Source organism: Leucoraja erinacea, chromosome 2 (assembly GCF_028641065.1).
Source record: "Leucoraja erinacea ecotype New England chromosome 2, Leri_hhj_1, whole genome shotgun sequence".
Lineage (NCBI taxonomy): Eukaryota > Metazoa > Chordata > Chondrichthyes > Rajiformes > Rajidae > Leucoraja > Leucoraja erinaceus.
The window spans coordinates 132,611,322-132,635,702 of NC_073378.1; the positions used below are offsets into that span (position 1 = coordinate 132,611,322).

Below are 24,381 nucleotides of genomic sequence, written 5' to 3' on the forward strand. Positions count from 1 at the left end.
GTACACATACCTCAGTTTGCCTTGACAGTGCCAATGTAGAGATGGCTGAAACTCCACATTCCTAGGCGTCAATATCACCAACAACTTCTCCTGTACCACCCATATTGAAGCAACGACCAAGGAAGCTACCCAACGCCTCCACTTCCTTACAGGGCTTAGGAAGTTCGGCATGTGCCCCACAACTCTCACCAACTTCTACAGGTGCACCACAGACAGCATTTTATCAGGATGCATCACAGCTTGGCTTGGGAACAGCTCCATCCGGGGCCGCAAGAAATGACAGCAAATTGTGGACGCAGAAACCAGCCTCCCTTCCATTGACTCCATTTATAGCACACGCTGCCTCTGGCAAGGCCAGCAGCACAATCAAGGGCGAGTCATACCCTGGCCACTCCCTCTTCGCTCTTCCAACAGGCGAAAGTTACAGAAGTGTGAATACGCACACCTCCCGATTCTGGGACAGTTTTTCCCCAGCTGTTATCAGGCAACTGAATCATCCTACCACAACCAGAGAGCATTGTTGAACTACTATCTACTCCTTTGGTGACCCTTGAACTATCCATGATCGGACTTTGTTGGCTTTACCTTGCACTAAACGTTATTCCTTTATCACGTATCTATACACTGTAAATGGCTCAATTGTAATCATGTATTGTCTTTCTGCTGACTGGATAGCACGCAACAAAAGCTTTTCACTGTACCTCACTACACGTGACAACAAACTAAACTGAACTTATGCGGGACTGTCAACAGCTCGACGTTGCCACTAGGGTCCCGTGCTACCCAGCGTTACCTCTGAGCGGGAATCGCCAGACGTACCTCCTTGTACCTCCTGTTGATGGCCTTGTCCTCGAGCACCCGCAGGGAGTTAATGTACTCTGGAGGGAGTAGGTGATTGAAGGAGCACAGCCCCTGGCCCAGCTTAATGTACAGGCCGGCGTTCTTGATGGCACCGTCCACGATGAGGTCTGCACCTCGCTGGTGGCAGGCAGACATGGTGGCGATGAAGTCCGGATTGTCCTGGCGGGATCCAAGAGCACAGCACTGATAACCCATCCCCGCACATTCATCAAAGGACACAGTGGTGGGGTCACTCAGTGGGTCAGGCAGCATCCCTTCTTCAAACCAATTATAGGCGAGGAGAGGGTGCTGGCAGATAGGTGAGAGGGGGGTTTGATAGGTAGATGGTTGGAACAAAGCTAGAGGTTAAGACAGACGGTGCACATTCATTGATTTTTACAATCTCCTCCACTAGCGCTGAGGAATTGAGGGAATTCCGTGTTCAGGGTGGTATGTGAGAGCACCAACAACATTTTGACGGGATGGCGGGACTGTCATATGCTGAGAGAATGGAGCGGCTGGGCATGTACACTCTAGAGTTTAGAAGGATGAGAGGCTATCTTATTGAAACATATAAGATTATTAAGGGTTTGGACACACTAGAGGCAGGAAACATGTTCCCAATGTTGGGAGAGTCCAAAACCAGGGGCCACTGTTTAAGAATAAGGAGTAAGCCATTTAGAACGGAGATGAGGAAACACTTTTTCACCCTGAGAGTTGTGAGTCTGTGGAATCCAGTGGTGGAGGCCAGTTCTCTGGATACTTTCAAGAGAGAGCTAGATAGGGCTCTTAAATATAGCGGAGTCAAGGGATATGGGGAGAAGGCAGGAATGGGGTATTGATTGTGGATGATCAGCCATGATCAAATTGAATGGCAGTGCTGACTCGAAGGGCCGAATGACCTACTCCTGCACCTATTGTCTATTGTTTGCCTTCTTGGTGACAAAGCTACCACCTAGCCACAAGCTGTCTGATCCAAGATACTTTTGGCAGCACGGGTCAACCTCCACCTGTTTAAGAATATGGGGTTGGACATTTAGAGCGGAGGTGAGGAAAAACTTTTTCACCCAGAGAGTTGTGAATCTGTGGAATTCTCTGCCCCAGAAAGCAGTGGAGGCCGATTCTCTGGATGCTTCCAAGAGAGAGTTAGATAGAGCTCTTGAAGATAGCGGAGTCAGGGGATATGGGGAGAAGGCAGGAGCGGGGTACTGATTGTGGATGATCAGCCATGATCACATTGAATGGCGGTGCTGGCTCGAGGGGCCGAATGGCCTACTCCTGTACCTATTGTCCACAAATAAATGCAGCTGACCCAGGGAAACATACTGTGAGCATTCACGTTATCCATGCCACTCATGCTCGTGTGCAGCTCAATGAGATCACCCCTCAGTCTCCCACGCCCCAAAGAAAAAAGGTCCCAGCCCATCCAACCCCTCCCTCCAACATACAGTTATACCACAAGCCCAGGTAACACCCAGGTGAACCTCTTCTGTATCCTTTGCAACTAACTTGTTTTTTTCCCCCTACCTATCCTGGTTCTGGCAAAGGCCTCAAAATTGCTGCCTGACCTGGTGAGCATTTACAATATTTTCTGTTTGTGTTTGTACTCACCTGATGAAATGGGTTCTTGTTACCGGTTCTGTCACTTATTTGACTAATTTAGTCTAAACACCTTTGCTGGAAGAGCTGAGCAGGTCAGCAGTGGAGGGAATGGACCAACCACATTTTGGGTCAGGACCCTTCTTCGGGAAGGGTTTCGGCCTGAAACGTTGCCTATTTCCTTCGCTCCATAGATGCTGCTGCACCCGCTGAGTTTCTCCAGCTTATTTGTTGTGTAACCTTCTTCGGGCAAATTGGTTGCCAACCCGAAACATCGCCTATCCATGTTGTTGCCTGACCCGCTGAATGACCCCTGTACTTTACGCGTTTTATTCCACTACCTGCAATTCATTTTGTCTCTCCTGCTGATTTCTCAAGGCAAGGAACATAAGTTCTAGGAGCAGAATTGGGCCATCTTCTACAGCGCCATTCACTCATGGCTGATCTATCTTTCCTTCTTAACCCCATTCTCCTGCCTTCTCCCCATAACTCCTGACACCCGTACTAATTAAGAATCTAGCAATCTCCCCTTTAAAAATATCTATTGACTTGGCCTCCACAACGTTCTGTGGCAATGAATCCCTGTCAGATGCACCACCCTCTGACTAAAGAAATTCCTCTTCATCTCCTTTCTGAGGTATGTCCTTTAATTCTGAGGCCATGGCCTCTCCTACTAATGGAAACATCCTCTCCACATCCACTCTATCCAGGCCTTTCACTAGTCAGTATGTTATACGACAAAGGGGACACAAGAAACTGCAGGTGCTGGATTGTGGAGAATAAAAAGTGCTGGAGGAGTCAGTGGGTCAGGCAGCATCTGTGGAAGGAGATGGACAGACAACGTTTTGGGGCCATCTTCAGCCTGGAGCATGACAAGCCCCGTGAATGCAATGCGCTCTCTTGATTCATCTCCCTAAAGACCCGACCCTCTCTGGTGAATTGGTACTGTGCCTAACGGGCAATGTCCTCTTGCCATTGTGGCTCTGTCACAAGAGAAAAGGAGCAAGTGAATGCAAGTCGGACCTTAGACCAGAGAAATGGGGAGGAAATAGGACTTTATTAAATCAACACTGATCACGCTGAAACTTACCTCGTTTAGTCCGCGCAGTTCAACATTGATGGTCCACCAGTAATCCACAGAAATTTTTATTCCAATGTAAATAGACCTGGATGGATGGGCAAGAATAGACCAGTGAGGTGAAGTACCTGCTCCAACCTTCAAACATCCTCATTGATTGTTCAACACATCCAATATTGGGCAGCACAATGCCACAGACCTGGGTTCGATCCTGACATTGGGATCTGTGCATATGGGGTTCGCCTCTCCACCTTTTAGCAAAGACATGCAGATGGTTGGTTGATTGGCCTAATGGGCAGGAAGTAGATGGGAAAGCGAGGTAACATAGAACTAGATGATCGATGGTCAGCGTGGGCCAAAGGGCCTGTTTCATGCTTCATTTCGAAACTGAACCCTACCCGTGTTCTCGATTCCCCTACGCTGGGAAAAAGACTCTGTACACTCACCCTCATGTTTCTGTGCACCTCAATAAGATTCAAGAGAGTTTATTGTCATGTGTCCCAGATAGGACAATGAAATTCTTGCTTAGCTTCAGCACAACAGAATATAGACGGCATGAATACAGAACAGATCACTGTGTCCATATACCATTGTATAAATATATACACACATGAATAAATAAAACAGATAAAGTGCAAATAAACTGATAATGGGCTATTAATGTTCAGAGTTATGTTGAGTTCAATAGCCTGATGGCTGTGGGGAAGTAGCTATTTCTGAACCTGGACGTTGCAGTCTTCAGGCTCCTGTACTTTCTACCTGAATGTAGCGGGGAGATGAGTGTGTGGACAGGATGATGCGGGTCCTTGATGATGCTACCAGCCTTTTTGAGGCAGCGACTGCGATAGATCCCCTCGATCAGAGCCGATGATGGACTGGGCAGTGTTTCCTACTTTTTGTAGTCTTTTTCGCTCCTGGGCGCTCAAGTTGCCGAACCAAGCCACAATGCAACCGGTCAGCATGCTCTCTTACTGTGCACCTGTAGATGTTAGAGAGAGTCCTCCTTGACATACGACTCTCCGTAATCTTCTCAGGAAGTAGAGGCGCTGATGTGCTTTCTTTATAATAGCATCAGTGTTCTCGGACCAGGATGCACTCTAAGAAATAAAGTCCCAACTTGCCCAACCCTCTCCCTGTAGTACAGGCCCTCGAGTCCTGGCAACATCCAGGTAAATCTTCTCTACACTCTTTCCAGCTCAATGACGTCTTTCCTGGATGGAAGTATGGGGTTAAAGTAGGATTAACGTAAATAGGTGCTTCCTGGTCAGTGTGGACTACATGGGCCAAAGGTCCTAGTTTTCTATTTGTATCACGACTTTACAAGGCACAGATTCGGTCAACAAACAATTATGAGCATTAGTACCAACTTTGAATATGCACGCATTTCTCAGGAAAGTCCAGTGTTGATGAATGTTCCAGGTTATCTAGTGTATCCTTGTCAGTCTATGGATAAACTGCTTGAGAACAGTTGGCTCATAAACACAGGCGGTGTGTGCTGTGTTTGCATGTTCTTCACGTGACTGCGTGGGTTTCCGCCAGGTGCTCTGGTTTCCTTTCACATCTGAAAGGCGCACAGGTTTGTAGGTTAAATGGCCCTCTGTAAATTGCCCCTAGTGTGTAGGGGGTGGATGAGAAAGTGGGATGACACAGAACTAGTGTGAATGGGTGATCGTTGGTCAGCGTGGACATGGTGGGCCGAAGTGCATATTTCCATGTTATATCTCTAAACTAAACTACAAGAAACTGCAGATGCTGGAACTGTGTGCAGCACAGAAAGTGCTGGAGTAACTCAGCGGGTCAGGCAGCGTCTCTGGTGAACATGAATAGGCAACGCTTCGGGTTGTGACCGCTCTTTAGACTGGTTACCTGGAAACAGTTGTGGGGGAGCAGTCTCCCTCTGCCACCAAGAAACATAGTCATCGGGAATGAGGAGACCTTTAAGTTTAGGTTAGTTTAAAGATACAGCGTGGAAACAGGCCCACCGAGTCCGAACCGACTAATGATCTCCGCACATTAATACTGTCCAAAACTAGGGACAATTTGCATCAATAACAAGCCAATTAGCATATAAACCTGTACGTCTTTGGAGTGTGGGAGGAAACCAAAGATCTCGGTCACGGGGTCACTTGGCCGTCCAGGAGCGGACAAGGATGCAGAAAGTAGTGACCACTGGCCAGTCCATCATCGGCTCTGACCTCCCCACCATCGAAAAGATCTATCGCAGTCGCTGCCTCAAAAAGGCTGCTAACATCATCAAGGACCCACACCATCCAGGCCACGCTCTCATCTCTCCACTACCATCGGGCAGAAGGCACAGGAGCCTGAAATTTGTTACATCCAGGTTCAGGAACAGCTTCTTCCACACAGCCAACAAGCTTTTGAACTTGCCAACAAACAGACTCTGAACTGTAACAGCCTATTGCACTTTATCTGTTTATTTATGTGTATATTGAACTGAACTGTTCTGTATTTTTGCTTACAATATTCTGTTGTGCTGCAGCAAGCAAGAATTTCATTGTCCTATCTGGGACACATGACAATAAACTCTCTTGGCTTGACTTGAGAACGGACAAACTCCGTACAGACAGCCGTAGTCGGGATGGAACCCGGGTCTCCGGAGCTGCAAGCGCTGTAAGACGACAATGCTACCTCTGCGCCAACGTGCCGCTCTGTGGACAGAACAGGAGCCCAAGCAGCGGAGGATGCTGTGAGGCAGTGTTTACCTGTAGAAGCGGCCGACGCCATCGACCAGAATCCGCATCCGCCTGCGGTCACGTGTATCGGACAAGCACCACACGGCGCCGGTAACGAGCGGCGGGGCGAGCACCAGCCCCAGGACCACCTTCTTGTACAGGCCTCGGCGATACACATCGCTGCAGGGGCAGAGAAACAACAGCACACCACGCTATTATTATTGCAAGCCCTCTGCAACACCATTTCTGGTGTGGCTAAACCAGGCTTAGTATCATGGGCAGAGGGCAAAGGGGAAGGAACAAATACACAAACAGAATAGCAGGTAATATACAAATCCTCAGACAGACACAAGAAAGCTGGAGTAACTCAGCGGGTCAGACTGCATCTCTGGAGCAAAGGAATCGATGATGTTTCGGGTTGCGATTCTTCTTCAGACCAAGAGTCAGGGGAAAGGGAAACGAGAGATATAGATGATGTAAAGAGATATTGAACAAATGAATGAAAGATATGCAAACAAGTAACGATGATAATGGAAACAGGCCATTGTTGGCTGTAGGCTGGGTGAAAACGAGTTACAGACCATGAGACTCAACAAGGCGACTTTGAAGCTGCCACAATTTAGGTGGGGAGGGATGGAGAGAGAGGGAATGCTGGGGTTACTTGAAGTTAGAGGCCGAGGACAGAAAGGTCAGTGTGGGAATGGGAAGGGGAATTAAAGTGCTTGAGCCAGTTCCTTGCTGCACAATATAAAAATCCTCCACTGATACGCAAATAAGAGAGTAGAAAGATATGAAGTGAGACCCGGTATTGACCATTTTTGACACAGACATTGTGGGCCGAAGGCCCTGATCCTGTGCTGTACTGTATTCTATGACTGGAGGGCTTGAGTTAGGGGAGACTCAAGAGACTAAAGCTGTCCTGATGACTGAATCCATTGCTGCAATCCTCTCCGTAACTATTGTCAACTCACAGCAAGTAACATCATTTAATGCTGGTCCTGAGTTCCTGGCTAAAATAACCTCAGTGCCTTTGGACAGCAGCTCCCTGACAAATGGGAAAACTCTAAGAATTATGTCTATCCCTGTTGTTGAGGTGTGAACTTAGATAGGTTTAAAACCGAAGGATAGATAGATAGCCCCAATCATTTTTTTTACACAGGAGAGTCTAAAACTAGAGGTTTAAGGCAAGACGGGAAAGATTTAAGTGGCACCTGAGGGACATTTAAAAAAAACCCACAGGTGGTAGCATGTATACAGATAGGAAAGGTTAAGAATGATATGCACAAAAAGCTGGAGTAACTCAGCGGGACAGGCAGCATCTCTGGAGAAAAGGAATAGGTAATGTTTCGGGTCGAGACCCTTCTTCAGACCTGATAGAAGTATATAAAATGATGAGACCATATGGGATGAGGGTAGACTGTCAGAACGATCAACCCAAAGTGCTGGAGTAACTCGGTAGGTCAGACAGCGTCTCTGGAGAGAAGGATAGGTGACGTTTCGGGTCGAGACCCTTCTTCACACTGGCCTTTCCAACCCGAAACGTCACCCATGTTTATGCTCCAGAGATGCTGTTTGTCTTGCTGAGTTACTCCAGCATTTTGTGTCTATCATTCCGACAGTCTACCCTCATCCATACCTCTCATCAGTTTATATTCTTCTATCAGGTCTCCCCTCAACCTCCGGCACTCCAGAAAAAACAATGCAACTGCCCAACATCTGATACAGTGCCTTTCATAATGTCTGGGACAAAGACTCATAATTTATTTATTTGCCTCTCTACTCCACAATTTGAGATTTGTAATAGAAAAAAATAGTAAGATTAAACGAGAACTTACCAGTTTGAAGTTTGATCTGTATTTTATGAGGAGTTACGATGAGGGTTTACGTGAAGAAGCCCGTCCCAGGACGCGTTGCGGCATACTTCAAAGCAGCGGTGTGGAATCACAGATAGACACAAGTATTTGAAGTAACATAGTAAAGAACAAAGAGACATCAATTATCAGTTTGATCCATGTAATGAGGGTGGGAGCGGAGGGCACGTAAACCCTCATCGTAACTCCTCATAAAATACAGATCAAACTTCAAACTGGTAAGTTCTCGTTTAATCTTACTATTTTACTTCGGAGTCACGTGAGTGATTCCGTGAAGATTTCAAAGCTCTGTGATTGCAAACCGTGTAACAGTTATACTACACTCACTGCCGAAGTCTTTGAGGGAGGAAGTGTGTATCGTAACCAACCAATGATTCTGTTATAGAAACCCCAATGGTATTTTACAATAGACACTGAAGAAATTTAAATGCTCCCTTTGGCTAATTTGAATATTTGCAGATTGGAATCTTTCCTGCAAATGAAAAAACAGGTTTTGTCAACAGTTTATAATAAATTATTTCTCTGAACGTTTTACCCCCACTATTCTGCTGGAGCCAGGATGTGGTTTATAGGTACGTCCATTCTTTTGCCGTTGACGTGGAAGCTTCTCCTGTGGGATGACAACTTTGACATGTTAGTTTTATCCCAGGAGCTTTAACCTGCTTGAGCCATTTCAAAAAGGCTTGTTACCCGACCACAAGATTTTTTGTGACCAACCCACAAGGCTTTTCATCTCCCTCGCATAATTAGGTTGTGTCTATGTAAGGTAAAAAAGGGTCTTGGTACATTACCGTGTTTTCTGGCGGGTAAGCCCGGATTTTATGACTGGATAAGGTATTCCTGGTCTGGTTTGACCATTCCCTGGACAAATGATAGAGATCTGGTCTGAAGCTGTGAGCATGGTGTCCAGTTGAAATAGGAGTAGTGACTGGACCCTCTGTGCTGCTCAGTGTGCCTTCAACATATGTTTTTAGTGCATAGAAGGTTCAGGTTTAGGGCTCTGGCTGGTGAGTATCCCCTGAAGTATGGTTAACCATTGTGACATCCCAACATATGGGTGTACTTGGTCTAGGGCTTTAGAGTTTAATACCCTTCAAATTTACCCCCAGCCAGTAACCCATACCTGTTGTCCTGTAGCTGTTTTGAAAAGAACAGTCAGGGCAATTCTAGCTGTGTTGATGGTACTGTAGCCGAATCCTTCATCGTGATGACGGTTCTCCAGGAATTCCAGTTTGTAGTACCTGTATCGGATGAGTAGGTTTTCCCTGTATCCTTGCAGCACTTCTGTTGATGCTGGACAAGTGTTGTAGTCCAGTGAATGTTCAAAAGGATGCTGACATGGTGTTGATTGTTCAGTATAACAATCCCAGTCCGAGAGGCTTGCGCAGAATCTGCAGCTCAGGAGCTTATTTTTCTCATGGCACAGTTGATTTGTGCCCGGCTCCGATTGTTAATAATCCTGGGTACTGGAAAAACTCCATGCAAGTTCCAACAATCATGTCATAGCGTAAGTTCTGAAACAGAATCCTTTTGTACTGTGCGTTGTTCTCGATTGGTGAGGCAGAAGGGAAAAAATACATAGAATTAATTTCACCAATGCAACATGAACGCATTTGTCTATCAATATTATAAATATATTGTTGAATGACAACATGACCTATAGGTCAGAAAAGTTAATATATATAGCTGACAAGCTTTCTGCTGGAACTATCTGTCCCAGGGAATTTTTTTTTTATATATATGAGGATTCCACTGCCCCAGGGTCTGGTTTCCCCCCGCGACATACATAGGACATCCCCGAACCTCTGGTGATATAGCATTGATGCAAATAATCGATATCAGATTCACATTCCATTTTAATTGTCATTGTCAGTGTGCAGTACAGAGACAATGAAATGCATCGTATAGCTTGATAGTTTTGTTAAACTTTACATGAAAACATCTACTTGATGTTGTCCTTAATTTTTTGTGACCTGGTGTCTGTCACTGTATTTTGTTTACCAGGCAGGTAAGTTGTTGATAGTCCAATACCTCTATGGATATACCATTGCCAAATTGTTTTGACCAACTTGTCATATGATACCGACTTTATGCTGCCATATGGTTAATATAGGCCACCTCCATAGTGTAGTCTATTTATACCCATACATGCAAGTGCTTAAACTCATGAATTTCACCCGAGCATTTTTAGATACTTAATGCCCAGTGTAAGTGGTAACCCCACCACTGTCTTTCTGATATTATTTCAGTCGGTAACTTCATGAGATGCTCAATGACAACCTATATGTTGTTCTTGATACTAACATCTGAATCATGTAGACAGAAAATGGTACCATTTTCCCCCAATTACTCTGTTATTTGTCGAGTAGTTGGTAGTTTGACCATTAATTTGTCCCTTGTTTGTGCCAATTCAACTATGTTGTCTCTTGGCAACATTATAGTTACGTGGACTGAATTAATATGAAAGCCAAGATAGTCCAAGAAAGCGCTCTATATGCTGGTAGGAACCAGACCCACCTACCTCCATGGTTATTGGCGGGTTTGTGATTTTTTTTTTCTTTTTTTTTTTTTGAGTGTTCTTCCCTGTCGACGTGCTGGCGATGTTGGGGGGAGGCGCATTTTCCAGGGGGTCCGCTGCAGGCCCTGACCTAAAAAAGGTCTCTGGGGATAGTGCGGCCCACAGCTTTGACCAGTCGGATGTTCGGGCCGCCGACTGGTAGATACAGTGGTGTGCTGCCGCCTGGGTGGAATGAAGAGCTTTGGTATGTTCACTGCCGGTGGTGCCCTCATGAGGCTAAAGGTCTTGGACGCCTCCTCCATCTCTTTGAGCTGTTTGTTCAAGTCCTTCCCAAATAAGAAATGAGTCGGTCTCTACTGATGGAGTTTTGCATAAACCTGCAAATTTAGGATTGAGGGCCGGCTTGATGTTGTCTCTTCTTAGGTTATTCAACTCATATTGTGTCGTGCACATGAGTGCCAGGACATCCTGTTGGTGAGTGGTCATCTCTACGGTCTCAACTCCCCGCGCATAGGCTGTTATAGCCGCCGTGAGGAGGCGAAGAATGCGCTGTAGTTTGACCTCCTGTGTCCGAATCGGTCCCCCCACGTTGCCCCATATTTGAGGATTGAGGCTCTTGACCTTGAGTGCCTCACAATTATCCGGGGCTGTGTGCTCCTCAAGCACTTGGGCGAGCACCTTCTCCTGCAGTGGTTTGTTGGAGAGATGGTTTATGCTGGCAGCCATTCTTGGCTCCAGTGTTGCTCCAACCCGTGGGGTAGCGACGAATCGGCTTACGACCCCCAGCAGCTCTTCCTGCACACCCTGCTCTCTTTCGGCTCCTTCCGCCTGCCCCATACTCAGACCAGCCTGCCCCTGGTCACCGATGCTAACCTCCCATTCCTGGTCCGAGGTCGCAAAGGGAGGTGCCGGACTCAGCACCATGGAGGGGGCGCCTGTCCTGTCTGTCCGAGAGCGCTGCTGCTCTCGGTAGACCATCCCCTCCAATAGCTGCTGGATGCAGCTTAGGCGGCTGTCTCTCCCCCGCTTTGGGGTGGACATTTCCCCCCTCCGACGAGTCGGAGACGACCGGCCGTTTGGCTTCCTAGCCCCTTTCCCAGTCCGCCGTGTAGGCTCTGGCGAGACTGGCTTGGCTCGGTCTCAGGGATAGCGAAAACGCTCTGCGAGCGACGCTGCCGCCGGTTGCTGCCCCGCTGGTATAGTTGGAGCGGGGCAGTACCTCTTTGCGAGTTTTGCGTTGTGTTCCTGAACTATGTAATAAAAACACAACTGCAAACTTACCTTTGGAATGCCCAAGAGCTGCTCCTGTAGTTCAGGCGGCAGTCTCTCCTCCTCCTGGGTGGAGAGACTTCCCAGTCCGATGTTGGCTCCACCGCCGGGTTTTCCACACATCCAGCCCGTTGCTCAGGCGCTAGCGGGCTGGCTAGGTCCCGGTGTCGGGTTTGTGGACCGCCCCCTAAGCGGTCCTACCGCCTGTTGCTGCCCAAAGACGTCGTTTCGTCGGGCAGGTGCAGCATTTCCCTCCCAGCCCGCAGCTGATGCTGACGGGCTTGGTACAGAGTCGGGAGCGGGGCGCTGATTAGCGGTCCTCCCTCTCCCTCTCTCTCTCTCCTCGGGCTGCTGCACTCGGGCTGCAGCGCACTCCACGCCAGCACTGCTCCGTGGGTCCCCTTAACGGCTTCGCAAAAGTCGGAAGCCTCCTCCCGCCCGCCTGCCTGCCTCACCTGGACAGTCCTTGAGGGCGAGGGAGGACTGAGGGGAACCCTAGCGCAGTGCTAGCCCTGCGCCGATGTCGCCCCTGAGGACAGCTTACCGGCACCCGCACCATGGTCCGCCGGCGAGTCCTAGTTGCGTCCTCCCCTCCCGACAACGGAAAAACTCCTCCCGGAGTCCAAGGGGCCGCTTGCATGCCCTGCAGGGAACAAACAGACGCAAAGGCTGTAAAGTAAAGGTAAGTACTTACCTAAACTTTAGCTTTTCTCGTTTCTGCGGGAGCCCTGACTCCCGCGCTGCCGCTTGGCCTGCTGAAACGTAATGCCGCAACGCGTCCTGGGACGGGCTTCTTCACGGAATCACTCACGTGACTCCGAAGTAAAATCCATGTGGTTAAGTGCTCTTTGTCAGATTTTATTAAAGGGTATTTATATACATTTTGGTTTCACCATGTAGAAATTACAGCAATGTTTGTACATAGTCCCCCCATTTCAGGGCACCATAATGTTTGGGACACATGGCTTCACAGGCGTTTGTAATTGCTCAGGTGTGTTTAAATGCCTCCTTAATGCAGGTATAAGAGAGCTCTCAGCACCTAGTCTTTCCTCCAGTCTTTCCATCACTTTTGGAAACTTTTATTGCTGTTTATCAACATGCTGACCAAAGTTGTGCCAATGAAAGTCAAAGAAGCCATTATGAGACTGAGAAACAAGAATAAAACTGTTAGAGACATCAACTAAACCTTAGGCTTACCAAAACCAACTGTTTGGAACATCATTAAGAAGAAAGAGAGCACTGGTGAGCTCACTAATCGCAAAGGGACTGGCAGGCCAAGGAAGACCTCCACAGCTGATGACAGAAGAATTCTCTCTATAATAAAGAAAAATCCCCAAACACCTGTCCGACAGATCAGAAACACTCTTCAGGAGTCAGGTGTGGATTTGTCAATGACCACCGTCCGCAGAAGACTTCATGAACAGAAATACAGAGGCTACACTGCAAGATGCAAACCACTGGTTAGCTGCAAAAATAGGATGGCCAGGTTACAGTTTGCCAAGAAGTACTTAAAAGAGCAACCACAGTTCTGGAAAAAGGTCGTGGACAGATGAGACGAAGATTAACATATATCAGTGATGGCAAGAGCAAAGTATGGAGGAGAGAAAGAACTGCCCAAGATCCAAAGCATACCACCTCATCTGTGAAACACGGTGGTGGGGGTGTTATGGCCTGGGCATGTATGGCTGCTGAAGGTACTGGCTCACTTATCTTCATTGATGATACAACTGCTGATGGTAGTAGCATAATGAATTCTGAAGTGTACAGACACATCCTATCTGCTCAAGTTCAAACAAATGCCTCAAAACTCATTGGCCGGCGGTTCATTCTACAGCAAGACAATGATCCCAAACATACTGCTAAAGCAACAAAGGAGTTTTTCAAAGCTAAAAAATGGTCAATTCTTGAAGGGCCAAATCAATCACCTGATCTGAACCCAATTGAGCATGCCTTTTATATGCTGAAGAGAAAACTGAAGGGGACTAGCCCCCAAAACAAGCATAAGCTAAAGATGGCTGCAATACAGGCCTGGCAGAGAATCACCAGAGAAGACACCCAGCAACTGGTGATGTCCATGAATCGCAGACTTCAAGCAGTCATTGCATGCAAAGGATATGTAACAAAACACTAAACATGACTTTCATTTACATGACATTGCTGTGTCCCAAACATTATGGTGCCCTGAGATGGGGGAACTATGTATAAACACTGTTGTAATTTCTACATGGTGAAACCAAAATGTATAAAATAGCCTTTATTAAAATCTGACAATGTGCACTTTAACCACATGTGATTTTTTTCTATTACAAATCTCAAATTGTGTAGTACAGAGGCAAATAAATAAATGATGGGTCTTTGTCCCAAACATTATGGAGGGCACTGTAGCTAATAACCTCTAACGTTCCTGTGAATCTTCAGCAATCGCCTCTAACGCAATCACATCCTTCCTCTAGCGTGGTGATCGGAACTGCACACGATACTCCAACGAGTCAGCAGAGATATGTTTAGCCTAAAGGCCATTTTTGTGCGGTGTGGCTCCAAGACACGTTTGCATCAACGACGTACCTGGGGGCCTTGGAGCCAAGTCGTTGCTTGATAACGACTATGGGGACCTGCCTCGTCCTCTGCAGTAACGTCCAGTGGTGTCTGCACAGCCATACCTAGCAAACAACAACAGAGATTTACACAGGCGTCTTTCAACGATTCAAAGATTGCACACAAGAGTTGTCACACAAGTTATTCCAATTCGCAGGTGATATTTGCGTGGGTGCCCCCAAGCATGGAGCCTAAACGACGCAAAACATCACCTATTCCTTTTCTTCAGAGACCTGCCTGACCCACTGAGTTCCTCCAGCATTTTGTGTCCATCTTCAACATGGAGTTAGAACTTTGTTTGCCCATTCAAAGGCATTGAGATCATCCAATGGAAAGCATAATTGCCAGAGATCACCTCTTTAATTTGGTTTATAGCCCATGATGATGTTCACAGTCACATCTACCTGAATGAATTAAGGCTGCAATTTGTTTTGTATTTCCCCCTTGGCAACCCTAATAGTGCTACAAGCTGTCATGCATGCTAAGGATATGCAATTTATTAGTAGCGTGATACATTGAAAACTTCCTTTACATGCTATGCAAACAAATCGTACTGTCCCAGTATGTGCAAAAGGAGGTGTGTAATATCTACTATGTCTCATTTAAGGTACGGTTTCCTGACGGCACTGGATCGATGATATTAGGGTCGACCTGGCCCACTGCCGCTTTGTGCACATCACCTTGGGCCAAGATCAGATTTTTCAGAGACTTGGAGGTCATAAGACAGTCAGAACGTTGAGACTCTCTGCGTGCTTCCTCAAGAGGAGAATCTACTTCCAATTATTTCATTTTTTTACGTGTATAATTACACTCATGTACGGAACAGTATGATTTGTTGTCATAGCATGTAAAGCAAGCTTTTCAATGTGTCTCAGTACTAATGAGTTGCCTCAGGCTGTGCCCAAAACACACCCTAACCTGGCAGATGTAAAGCCTCTCGCAGCCGCCTCCGCCAAACCACAACCATGTTTCACAAGCCTACAGATTCAGGAACAGCTTCTTCCCTGCTGTTATCTGACCACTGAACAATTATTTCAAACGCTATGGTGTAGTCCTGATCTACCACATTGCAGACCTTGCACATTTTTGTCTATATTCAGCTCTCTGGTATTTTTCTCTTTGCACTCCTTGTTGTACTTGTTTATTGGTTGATTGTACTCATGTATGGCAATGTTTGACTAAATAATATTCAAACAAAACTTTTCACTGTGTCTCGGTACACATGACAATAATACACTAATACCAAATGTGTAGGAAGGGCTGCAGATGCTGGTTTACACCGAAGGTCGACACAAAGCGCTGGAGTAACCCAGCAGGACAGGCAACATTCCTGGACAGAAGGAATGAGTGACGTTTCAGGTCTGAAGATGGGTCTCAACCCGAAACGTCACCCATTCCTCCTATCCAGAGAATCTCCCTGTCCTGCTGTTACTCCAGCATTGTGTCTATACGACATTACCAACATAGAGTTAGGAGAACTAGGATCCGTTTTGGTCTAAAGGAAGACTAAATTAGAGAGAATGAGATAACGTTGGTTGAGAAAAAATGTGGCAGCACCAAATGCTGAGTGGATTTGCCATATTGAGTTCTATAAATTAATTATTGTATTTTAAAATAATAAAAACCAGGCGTGTGTGCGCGCGTGTGAGAAAGAGAGGGAGTTGGGGCTGGGATGTGAAACAAACGTGTGCGTAAAATTGAATTTGATTCCAGAAGAGGCAGGGCCTCCCCTTACACCCTAAATTGACATCTGCAGATTACAGCAGCTATTTATAGATGTTCCCGAGCAACAGGCTGAAATATGTTGGGCGGTCAGGGCCAAGCCACAGCCTAGTGAGTTTATGCAGCACGGCAGGCCAAAGGTGAAGGGAATATTAACTGCTCGTTGTGCTAGGGTCCAAGAGGAGCATTGATAGTGTGCCAAGACCTACAGCTACAGTTATAGTTAGTGTTTTCTTGGACACAAAGTGGTGCCGATTTGCATACAACAGATCATGAAATATATCACAGCGTAGCTTACAACCCAATAGTAGGAACGTTGATAGAAATGATCCAAAGTGCTGGATAACTCAGTGGGTCAGAACATTTCTGCAGAACATGGATAGGCGACGTTTCAGGTCAAGACCCTTCTTCAGATTAATTGTGTGGGAGGGGGGGGAAAGAAAGCTGAGAGAGGGCGCCAACATGATCTTCAAGTTCACTGATGATAACACTGTTGTCGGCTGGATCTACACCATCAATGAGGCGAAGTACAGAAAAGATTGATGTTGATTTACTATCACCGCATATACAGGCACCTTGTGTTTTACACGTTTGATTTATGATACACTTTTTAGGAATAAGACACTTGTTCAATTAATACCAGACTGATTTGCGTGCAAGCTCACACTGCCTTAGGCAAATTGAACTCTAAGAACGCCGATATATTTGTTCAAGAAGGAACTGCAGATGCTGGAAAATCGAAGGTACACAAAAATGCTGGAGAAGGAGATAGGTGACGTTTCGGGCCAAAACCCTCATCAGTCTGAAGAAGGGTTTCGGCCCGAAACGTCACCTATTTCCTTCGCTCCATAGATGCTGCTGCACCCGATGAGTTTCTCCAGCATTTTTGTGTACCTTTGATTTACGTGCTTGTATTTTATGGAATAACACATTCAAATTTACACCAGGCAGTGAAATTGCTACAGTGCCCTTCATAATGTTTGGGACAAAGACCCATCATTAATTTATTTGCCTCTGCACTTCATAATTTGTGATTTGTAATAGAAAAAAAAAAAAAAAATCACATGTGGTTAAAGTGCACATTCTCAGATTTTAATAAAGGCCATTTTTATACATTTTGGTTGCACCATGTAGAAATTCCAATAGACAGTAGGCAATAGGTGCAGAGATAGGCTATTCGGCCCTTCATGTCAGTGCCATTCATTGTGATCACGGTTGACCATCCCCAATCAGTACCCCCGTCCCTGCCTTCTCCCCGTATCCCCTGACTCCGCTATCTTTAAGAGCCCTATCTAACTCTCTCTTGAAAGCATCCAGAGAATTGACCTCCGCCGCCTTCTGAGAAGGAATTCGCATCTCTCTGGGTGAAACATTTTTTCCTCATCTCTGTTCTAAATAGCCTACCCCTTATTCTTATAGATGACAGCAGTGTCACCTATACTTTCCATCCAGAGATGCAACCTGACCTGCTGAGTTACTCCAGCACTGTGTGTCTATCTTTGGTGTAAACCAGTATTTGCTGTTCTTTGTTTCTACAATATCAATATTTGTTTGGTTTGTGTGCTATCCAGTCAAATTACACTATACAAAAGTACACGCAAGCATACACAAGGAACCAGTTACTCAAGCATTTTGCAGGGCTGCCAAATGGTCATCCACACATTTATCTCCTCCCGCCTCGATTACTGCAACTCCCTTTACACTGGCATCAGCCAATCTTCCCTGTCCCGCCTGCAACTGGTCCAAAACGCCGCAGTGAGGCTCCTGACGGGCATCCGAAAAAGAGACCACATCACCCCAATTCTGGCCTCTCTCCACTGGCTCCCTGTGCGGTTCCGAATAAATTTCAAGATTCTTCTTTATGTTTACAAAGCCCTTAATGGGCTTGCCCCCACCTACATAAAAAGTCTGCTTACCCACCACACCACCTCCAGCTCCCTCAGATCGGCCGACTTGGGGTTACTGAACATCCCGCGGTCTAGGCATAAGCTCAGGGGCTACCGCGCCTTTGCGGTTGCAGCTCCTAGACTGTGGAACAGCATCCCTCTACCCATCAGAACTGCCCCTCCATCGACTCAAAAGGGGGCTGTCCAGACTTAAAACTCATCTTTACTCTCAAGCCTTTCATGACGTCCTCTGAGAGAGGTAATATGTATGTATTTATGTATGTACTTAATCTAGGAACCAATGTTGTATAACGTTAGTACCACCACCAATGTAAAGCACTTTGGTCAACGAGAGTTGCTTTTTAAATGTGCTATAGAAATAAAGTGACTTTGGCCCACCGAGTCCGCATCGACCAGCGATCCCCGCACATTAACACTATCCTACACACACAAGGGACAATTTATACTTATACCAAGCCAATGAACCAGAACTTAAGTCTGAAAAAGGGTCTTGACCCAAAACGTCACCCATTCCTTCCCTCCAGAGATGCTGCCTGACCCGCTGAGTTACTCCAGCACTTTGTGTCTATCGGTTAAAACCAGCATCTGCAGTTCCTTCCTACACGTGTACCTGTCCAAATACCGTTTAAATGTCATTGTGGTAATTTCAAGTGTAGAATGAAGACAAGAGTGTTTAGTTGTCGCGTGCAGCGACATCAGAACAATGACATTCTCAGTTGCTGCATCTTAACAGGCTGGTTAAAGCAACAACACACAGATACATGTAAATAGATTGATTTAGTTTACTATTGCCACCTGTAGCGAGGTACAGGGAAAAGCTTTTGTTGCGTGCTATACGGTAAATGCAAGCGAGCCGCTCACAATGTACAGATAAAGGAGAACGGGCGCAACATATATAATCAATAATACAATGGATTAATAATCAGTAATGTTGGGTAATCATCCCGGCATATCAGCGGAGACCCAAGTATTAGCATTACAATAAATGCCCCACTGCGCCGAAGACCCGAGTTCGATCCTGGTCTCGGCTGCTGTCTGTGTGGAGTTAACATAGAAACATAGACATTAGGTGCAGGAGTAGGCCACTCGGCCCTTCGAGCCTGCACCGCCATTCAATATGATCATGGCTGATCATCCAACTCAGTATCCTGTACCTGCCTTCTCTCCATATCCCCTGATCCCTTTAGCCACAAGGGCCACATCTAACTCCCTCTTAAATATAGCCAATGAACTGGCCTCAACCAGCACTGTGGCAAAGAATTCCACAGATTCATCACTCTGAAAAATGTTTTTCTCATTTTGGTCCTAAAAGACTTCCCCCTTATCCTTAAACTGTGACCCCCTAAGGGCGCTGGACTGGCAGCAGCCTCTGCCTACAGCCTGTCTGTCATTTCTATCTTTTTTTAAATTTTCAGTTAATCCAACAACATCGTGGAGTCCTGGGGCACCTTGCAGAGGGTCTTCAGCAGCAGGTCTCCACCCGGCGGACATTGGAAGCCGCCGACTCCAGTAGGAGGGGGCCGACTCTGGTGTCCACGCCGCTGATGACGTCCCGCAGACCCGACATCGGACTTGTATCACCCCGGCGAGCGGTCCTGGACATCGGGCCGCCCGTAGCTGCAACTGCGGAGGGCTTGGGGAGGCCTTGATCACGAGGAACAGTGGAGGAAGAGACGGACTTTGGTGCCTTCCCCCACAGTGGGAAACTTTGATTCTGCTGTGGGGGGATGTTTTATGTCAAATTCTAGTGTGTTGTGTTCTTTATTTTTATTGTATGGCTGTATGGGAATTTCATTTCACTGTGCCATCTGGCACATGTGACAATTAAATGTATCTTGTATCTGGTATCTTGTTCTGGACTTCCCCAAAATCGGGAACAATCTTCTTACATCTAGCCTGTCCAACCCCTTAAGAATTTTGTAAGTTTCTATGATCCCCCCTCAATATTCTAAATTCTAGCGAGTACAAGCCGAGTCTATCCAGTCTTTCCTCATATGAAAGTCCTGCCATCCCAGGAATCAGTCTGGTGAACCTTCTCTGTACTCCCTCTATGACAAGAATGTCTTTCCTCAGATTAGGAGACCAAAACTGTACACAATACTCCAGGTGTGGTCTCACCAAGGCCCTGTACAACTGCAGTAGAACCTCCCTGCTAGTTTGCACGTTCTCCCTGTGACCGTGTGGGTTTCCTCCGCGTGCTCCAGTTTCCTCCCACATCCCAAAGACGTGCGGGTTTGTAGGTTAATTGGCCCTCTGTAAATTGCCCCCTAGTGTGTAGGGAGTGGATGAGAAAGTGGGATAACATAGGACCAATGTGAATGGGTGACAGATGGTCAGCACAGACTCGAGGGGCCGAAGGGCTGTTTCCACACTGTATCTTTGAACTAATTATAGTATTGAACAAATCAAAACTTACCTATCGGATTTGAACATGAACAATATTATCTCAAGGTTGCAGAGTATTTGAATGGCATTCACTGCATAATCCCTGAGGTTATTCTTCATAAAGTGAAGGACAAAGCTCATTGTTATGGGATTCATTTTCTGAAGTTAATTTGTAGTTTATATTTACCATCTTGCCTTTGCTTATGTGTTCCCGCGATACATGTATCCAAGACTTACATTTAAAGATTAACAAAATATTAATTTAAAGACAGATATCAACTAATTTCCCCGATTGAGTATGAATATCGATTTCTTTAACATCCCCTCTCTCTCCGTGTCCCCCCCGACCCCCCCACCCCACCTGACTGCTGGTACTAGCTGCAAAGTCGTCTTGTTGGGTCTCATTGTGTGAGAAGGAACTGCAGATGCGGGCTTAAACCGAAGAGAGACACAAAATGCTGGAGTAACTCAGCGGGACAGGCAGCATCTCTGGAGAGAAGGAATGGGTGACATTTCGGGTCGAGACCTTTCTAAAGGTTTTGGGTCGAGAGTCACGACCAGAAACGTCACCCATTCCTTCTCTCCAGAGACGCAGCCTGATCCATGCCGGTCACCAGGCCGAATTCGGCACAGCGGCGCAACGCTTCCGAAGCCTCCGACGGCCCGGGACTCTTGCACTGAGGCTGCTCCATAGCCGGAGCTGCAGTGAGCGACTCGCCAGCCCCACAAACATTCGCCAGCCCAGAAAACTCTCGCCAGCCCCGGCTTTCCGTCCTCATCTCCCCCCGCCGATGCTTCTGCTTCCATCCCTCCCTCAGCCCCAGGTCTCCAATACCCGCGGCCCATGCACTTGATATGCGTTTTTTAATTTTCGTTGATCACAGAATTTCTCACGGCATAGCGTGAGAAATCTGTGATCAGCGTGAGAATTTGTCTAAATGCGTGATTCTCACGCTCAAAGCGTGAGAGTTGGCAGGCCTGATTTTGTGTCGCTCTTTGGTTTACACCAGCATCTGCAGTTCCTTCATACACGTTACACAAGTAACAACAGGTAGTCCAAAGAGAAAGTGCAGAATATGGCATTATTGTGTTACAGTCCCAGAGAAAGACATTGAAAACCTTGTGTCATGGTGGCAGGACAACACCTAGCTCACATCAGCAAGATGAAAGAGTTGCTTGTTTACCCGAGGAAGTGAATACAATGTTGTCCTCATCCACAGAGCTAATGTGGAGATGGTCGACAGCCCCTCAAGTTTCTCAGCTCCATATCACGCTGGTCCCTTCACACAGATGCAGTGATCAAGAAACCGCATCAGCATATTTACTTCCTTAGGTGTCTGAGAATATTGGGCATGTTCATGGGGATTTTAGTTTAGTTTAGTTTAGTTTAGAGATACAGCACAGAAACAGCCCCTTCGGCCCACTGAATCCGCGCCGATCAGCGATCCCCACACATTAACATTACCCTACACACACTAGGGACAATTTCACATTGATGCCAAGCCAATTAACCTACAAACCTGTACATCTTCGGAGTGTGGGAGGAAACCGAAGATCTCTGAGAAAGCCCAGGCAGGTCACGGAGAGAACGTACAAACTCCGTACAGGCAAGCACCCGTAGTCAGGATCAAGCCCGTGTCTCTGGCGCTGTAAGGCAGTAGCTCCACCACTTTCCGATTCTCTTCAACCTCTACACAATCACTAAAGAAAATATCCTGACAGGATGCATCTCAGCCTGGTGGGGCAACTGCTCTGCCCCTGACCGCCTAAACCAGTAGAGTGGTGAACACAGCCCAGTCCATCAAAGGCTCATCACTTCCTTCCATCCACTCCATCCTCACGCTGTGTTGCATCAGGAAGGGTGGAGGCATCGTCAAGGATGCCAGCCATCCAGGCCATTCCCTTTTCCCTCTCTTCTACATGAAAGCTCAGAATCCAGCCAAGCTTCTTCCCCATGGCTAAAGAACAAAGCATCCTTCCTGAAACTGCTGCCTAGTATTCTTACACTTAATTCTACCTCATTCATTTATTCGGCTGGTGTAGTTTAATAGTTTTCTGCACTATTTTGAATTGCATGACAATCATCCATAATTGCTGTACTTATTATTGTATTGATCATTCAGTTTGGTTATTGTCACGTGTACAGAGCGAAGGGAGATGCTTAATCTTCATGAGATCCAGTCACATCTATGGGTTATTGATTGGGGATGATCAGCCATGATCATAATGAATGGCGGTGCTGGCTCGAAGGGCCGAATGGCCTCCTCCTACACCTATTTTCCATGTTTCTATGATACCATACACAGGTAGACACCGACCAGTATCCAGAGGGGGGCCACATTGCGTAGCCATCTTCAGTTCCCAGGTTCTGAAAAATCCGATCTTGGGCCACATAAGTGTGCAATTTCCTTATTTTCTCACTTTAAGGCCCATTCCTCTGGCAGCACTGGCTCATGTTAAGTGCTGGGAACAGAATTAGGCCATTCGGCCCTTCACGTCTCCTCTGCCATTTAATTATGGCTGATCTATCTTTTCCTCTCATTTCCATTTCCCTTTCCATTCTCCTGCCTTCTCCCCATAACCCCCCGACATCCTTACTAATCAAGAATACGTCAATCTTCTCATTATAAATTTCCAATGACTTGGTCTCCACAGCCTTCTGTGGCAATGAGTTCCACATATTCACCGTCCTCTGACTAAAGAAATTCCTCCTCATCTCCTTTCTAAAAGCAAGTCCTCGTATTCGGAAGGTATGGCCTCTGGTCCTAGACTCCCACAAGTGGAAGCATCCTCTCCACATTCACTCTATCCATGAGTGGATCGGTGAAGATGGGGTCGGCCTGGCTCAGCGGGATGCTCCACTGATGCTGCCTCAGTCAGCACACGATCCACTCTCTCACCCGGTTGTTGCTGCAGCCGCCTTCGCCAACACCACCACCCACAACCCCCGCAAAAACACCGTCCGTTGCCTCCAGCCACCGCCTCTTTGCTTCCATGCGCCAAAGTCACCGTGTCCCATTTCCTGAGCTGATCACTGATCATTCAGATGCTTTCCAAGGGTGCGGGGGGGATGAATTTGTGCACCATTCACAGCCACTGACTTTTCCTTGCACCTTCTGTCGATGCCATCTTGGAAGAGATTACTGTGGGTACACTCTACAAGCCAAGAATGTGACTGCACCCTGGTGCATATAAACTAACCTGTAGATTCTGCCCCTCAAGTCTCTAGGATGAGCTGAAAGTGCAGGTTGGGAGGAGAACAGTAGAAATGTAGAATGTGTATTTGGCACAGGCATATCTTCCAGTGGCAGCTGCAAAGGGGCAGGAACTTAAAGAAGTCACCTCGACCTGCCCCAAAGACAGCACACCAATGAGCCACTACAGCCCCAAGCAACAATCCACTCTGCTTGCTTAGACGCAGGAAGATATGGGCAGGTCACAATGACCTAGAGGCAGGAAGAAACTGTTCGGTCAAAATCTTTGGAATAAGCAACAACCTGGAGATTTATTTTGAAAAGATAGAACACTCAATGGCTTATTCAGGGCTGCCAACATTGGGTGAGAGTTGGGAGTGAGAAATTGCGAGAGACCAGGCCCGAAGGAACATAGCGACCAGGGTGGCAGGAGGATGTCCCCCTCCTATTGGTGCGAAACATTTGCATTTTTCAGCTTGAAATTGTGCAATATGGTGCATACTGTAGCGAGTCCTTTAACTTACACTTGCTTTAAATTGGATTGGAGCGTTTTTGAAAGGGGAGAGGCTGTGCGATCACTGATCACTGATCACTGGCCTTCGGGGTAACCGGTGAGGGAGTGGAGCAACCGAGTGAGGAGAGGGTGTGGAAGAAGGGTGTCCCCCCTCCCAGGGTAGGAACATTTTGAAATTTGATGTATTAAAATCATT

At 46.8% G+C, this 24,381-nt stretch overlaps 1 protein-coding gene across 1 annotated transcript in view; it reads right to left on the minus strand.

Moving 5' to 3' along the window:
* adck5 (aarF domain containing kinase 5) overlaps window positions 1-24,381 on the minus strand; it is a 62,394-nt gene that overhangs the window by 25,034 nt on the left and 12,979 nt on the right. Inside the window, exons 2-5 of the mRNA XM_055665536.1 lie at window positions 14,434-14,528; window positions 6,241-6,390; window positions 3,530-3,605; window positions 820-1,020 (exon numbers count right to left, since the gene is read on the minus strand). Of these exons, the coding sequence (XP_055521511.1) occupies window positions 820-1,020; window positions 3,530-3,605; window positions 6,241-6,390; window positions 14,434-14,528 (522 nt within the window). The remainder of the gene's footprint in view (window positions 1-819; window positions 1,021-3,529; window positions 3,606-6,240; window positions 6,391-14,433; window positions 14,529-24,381) is intronic.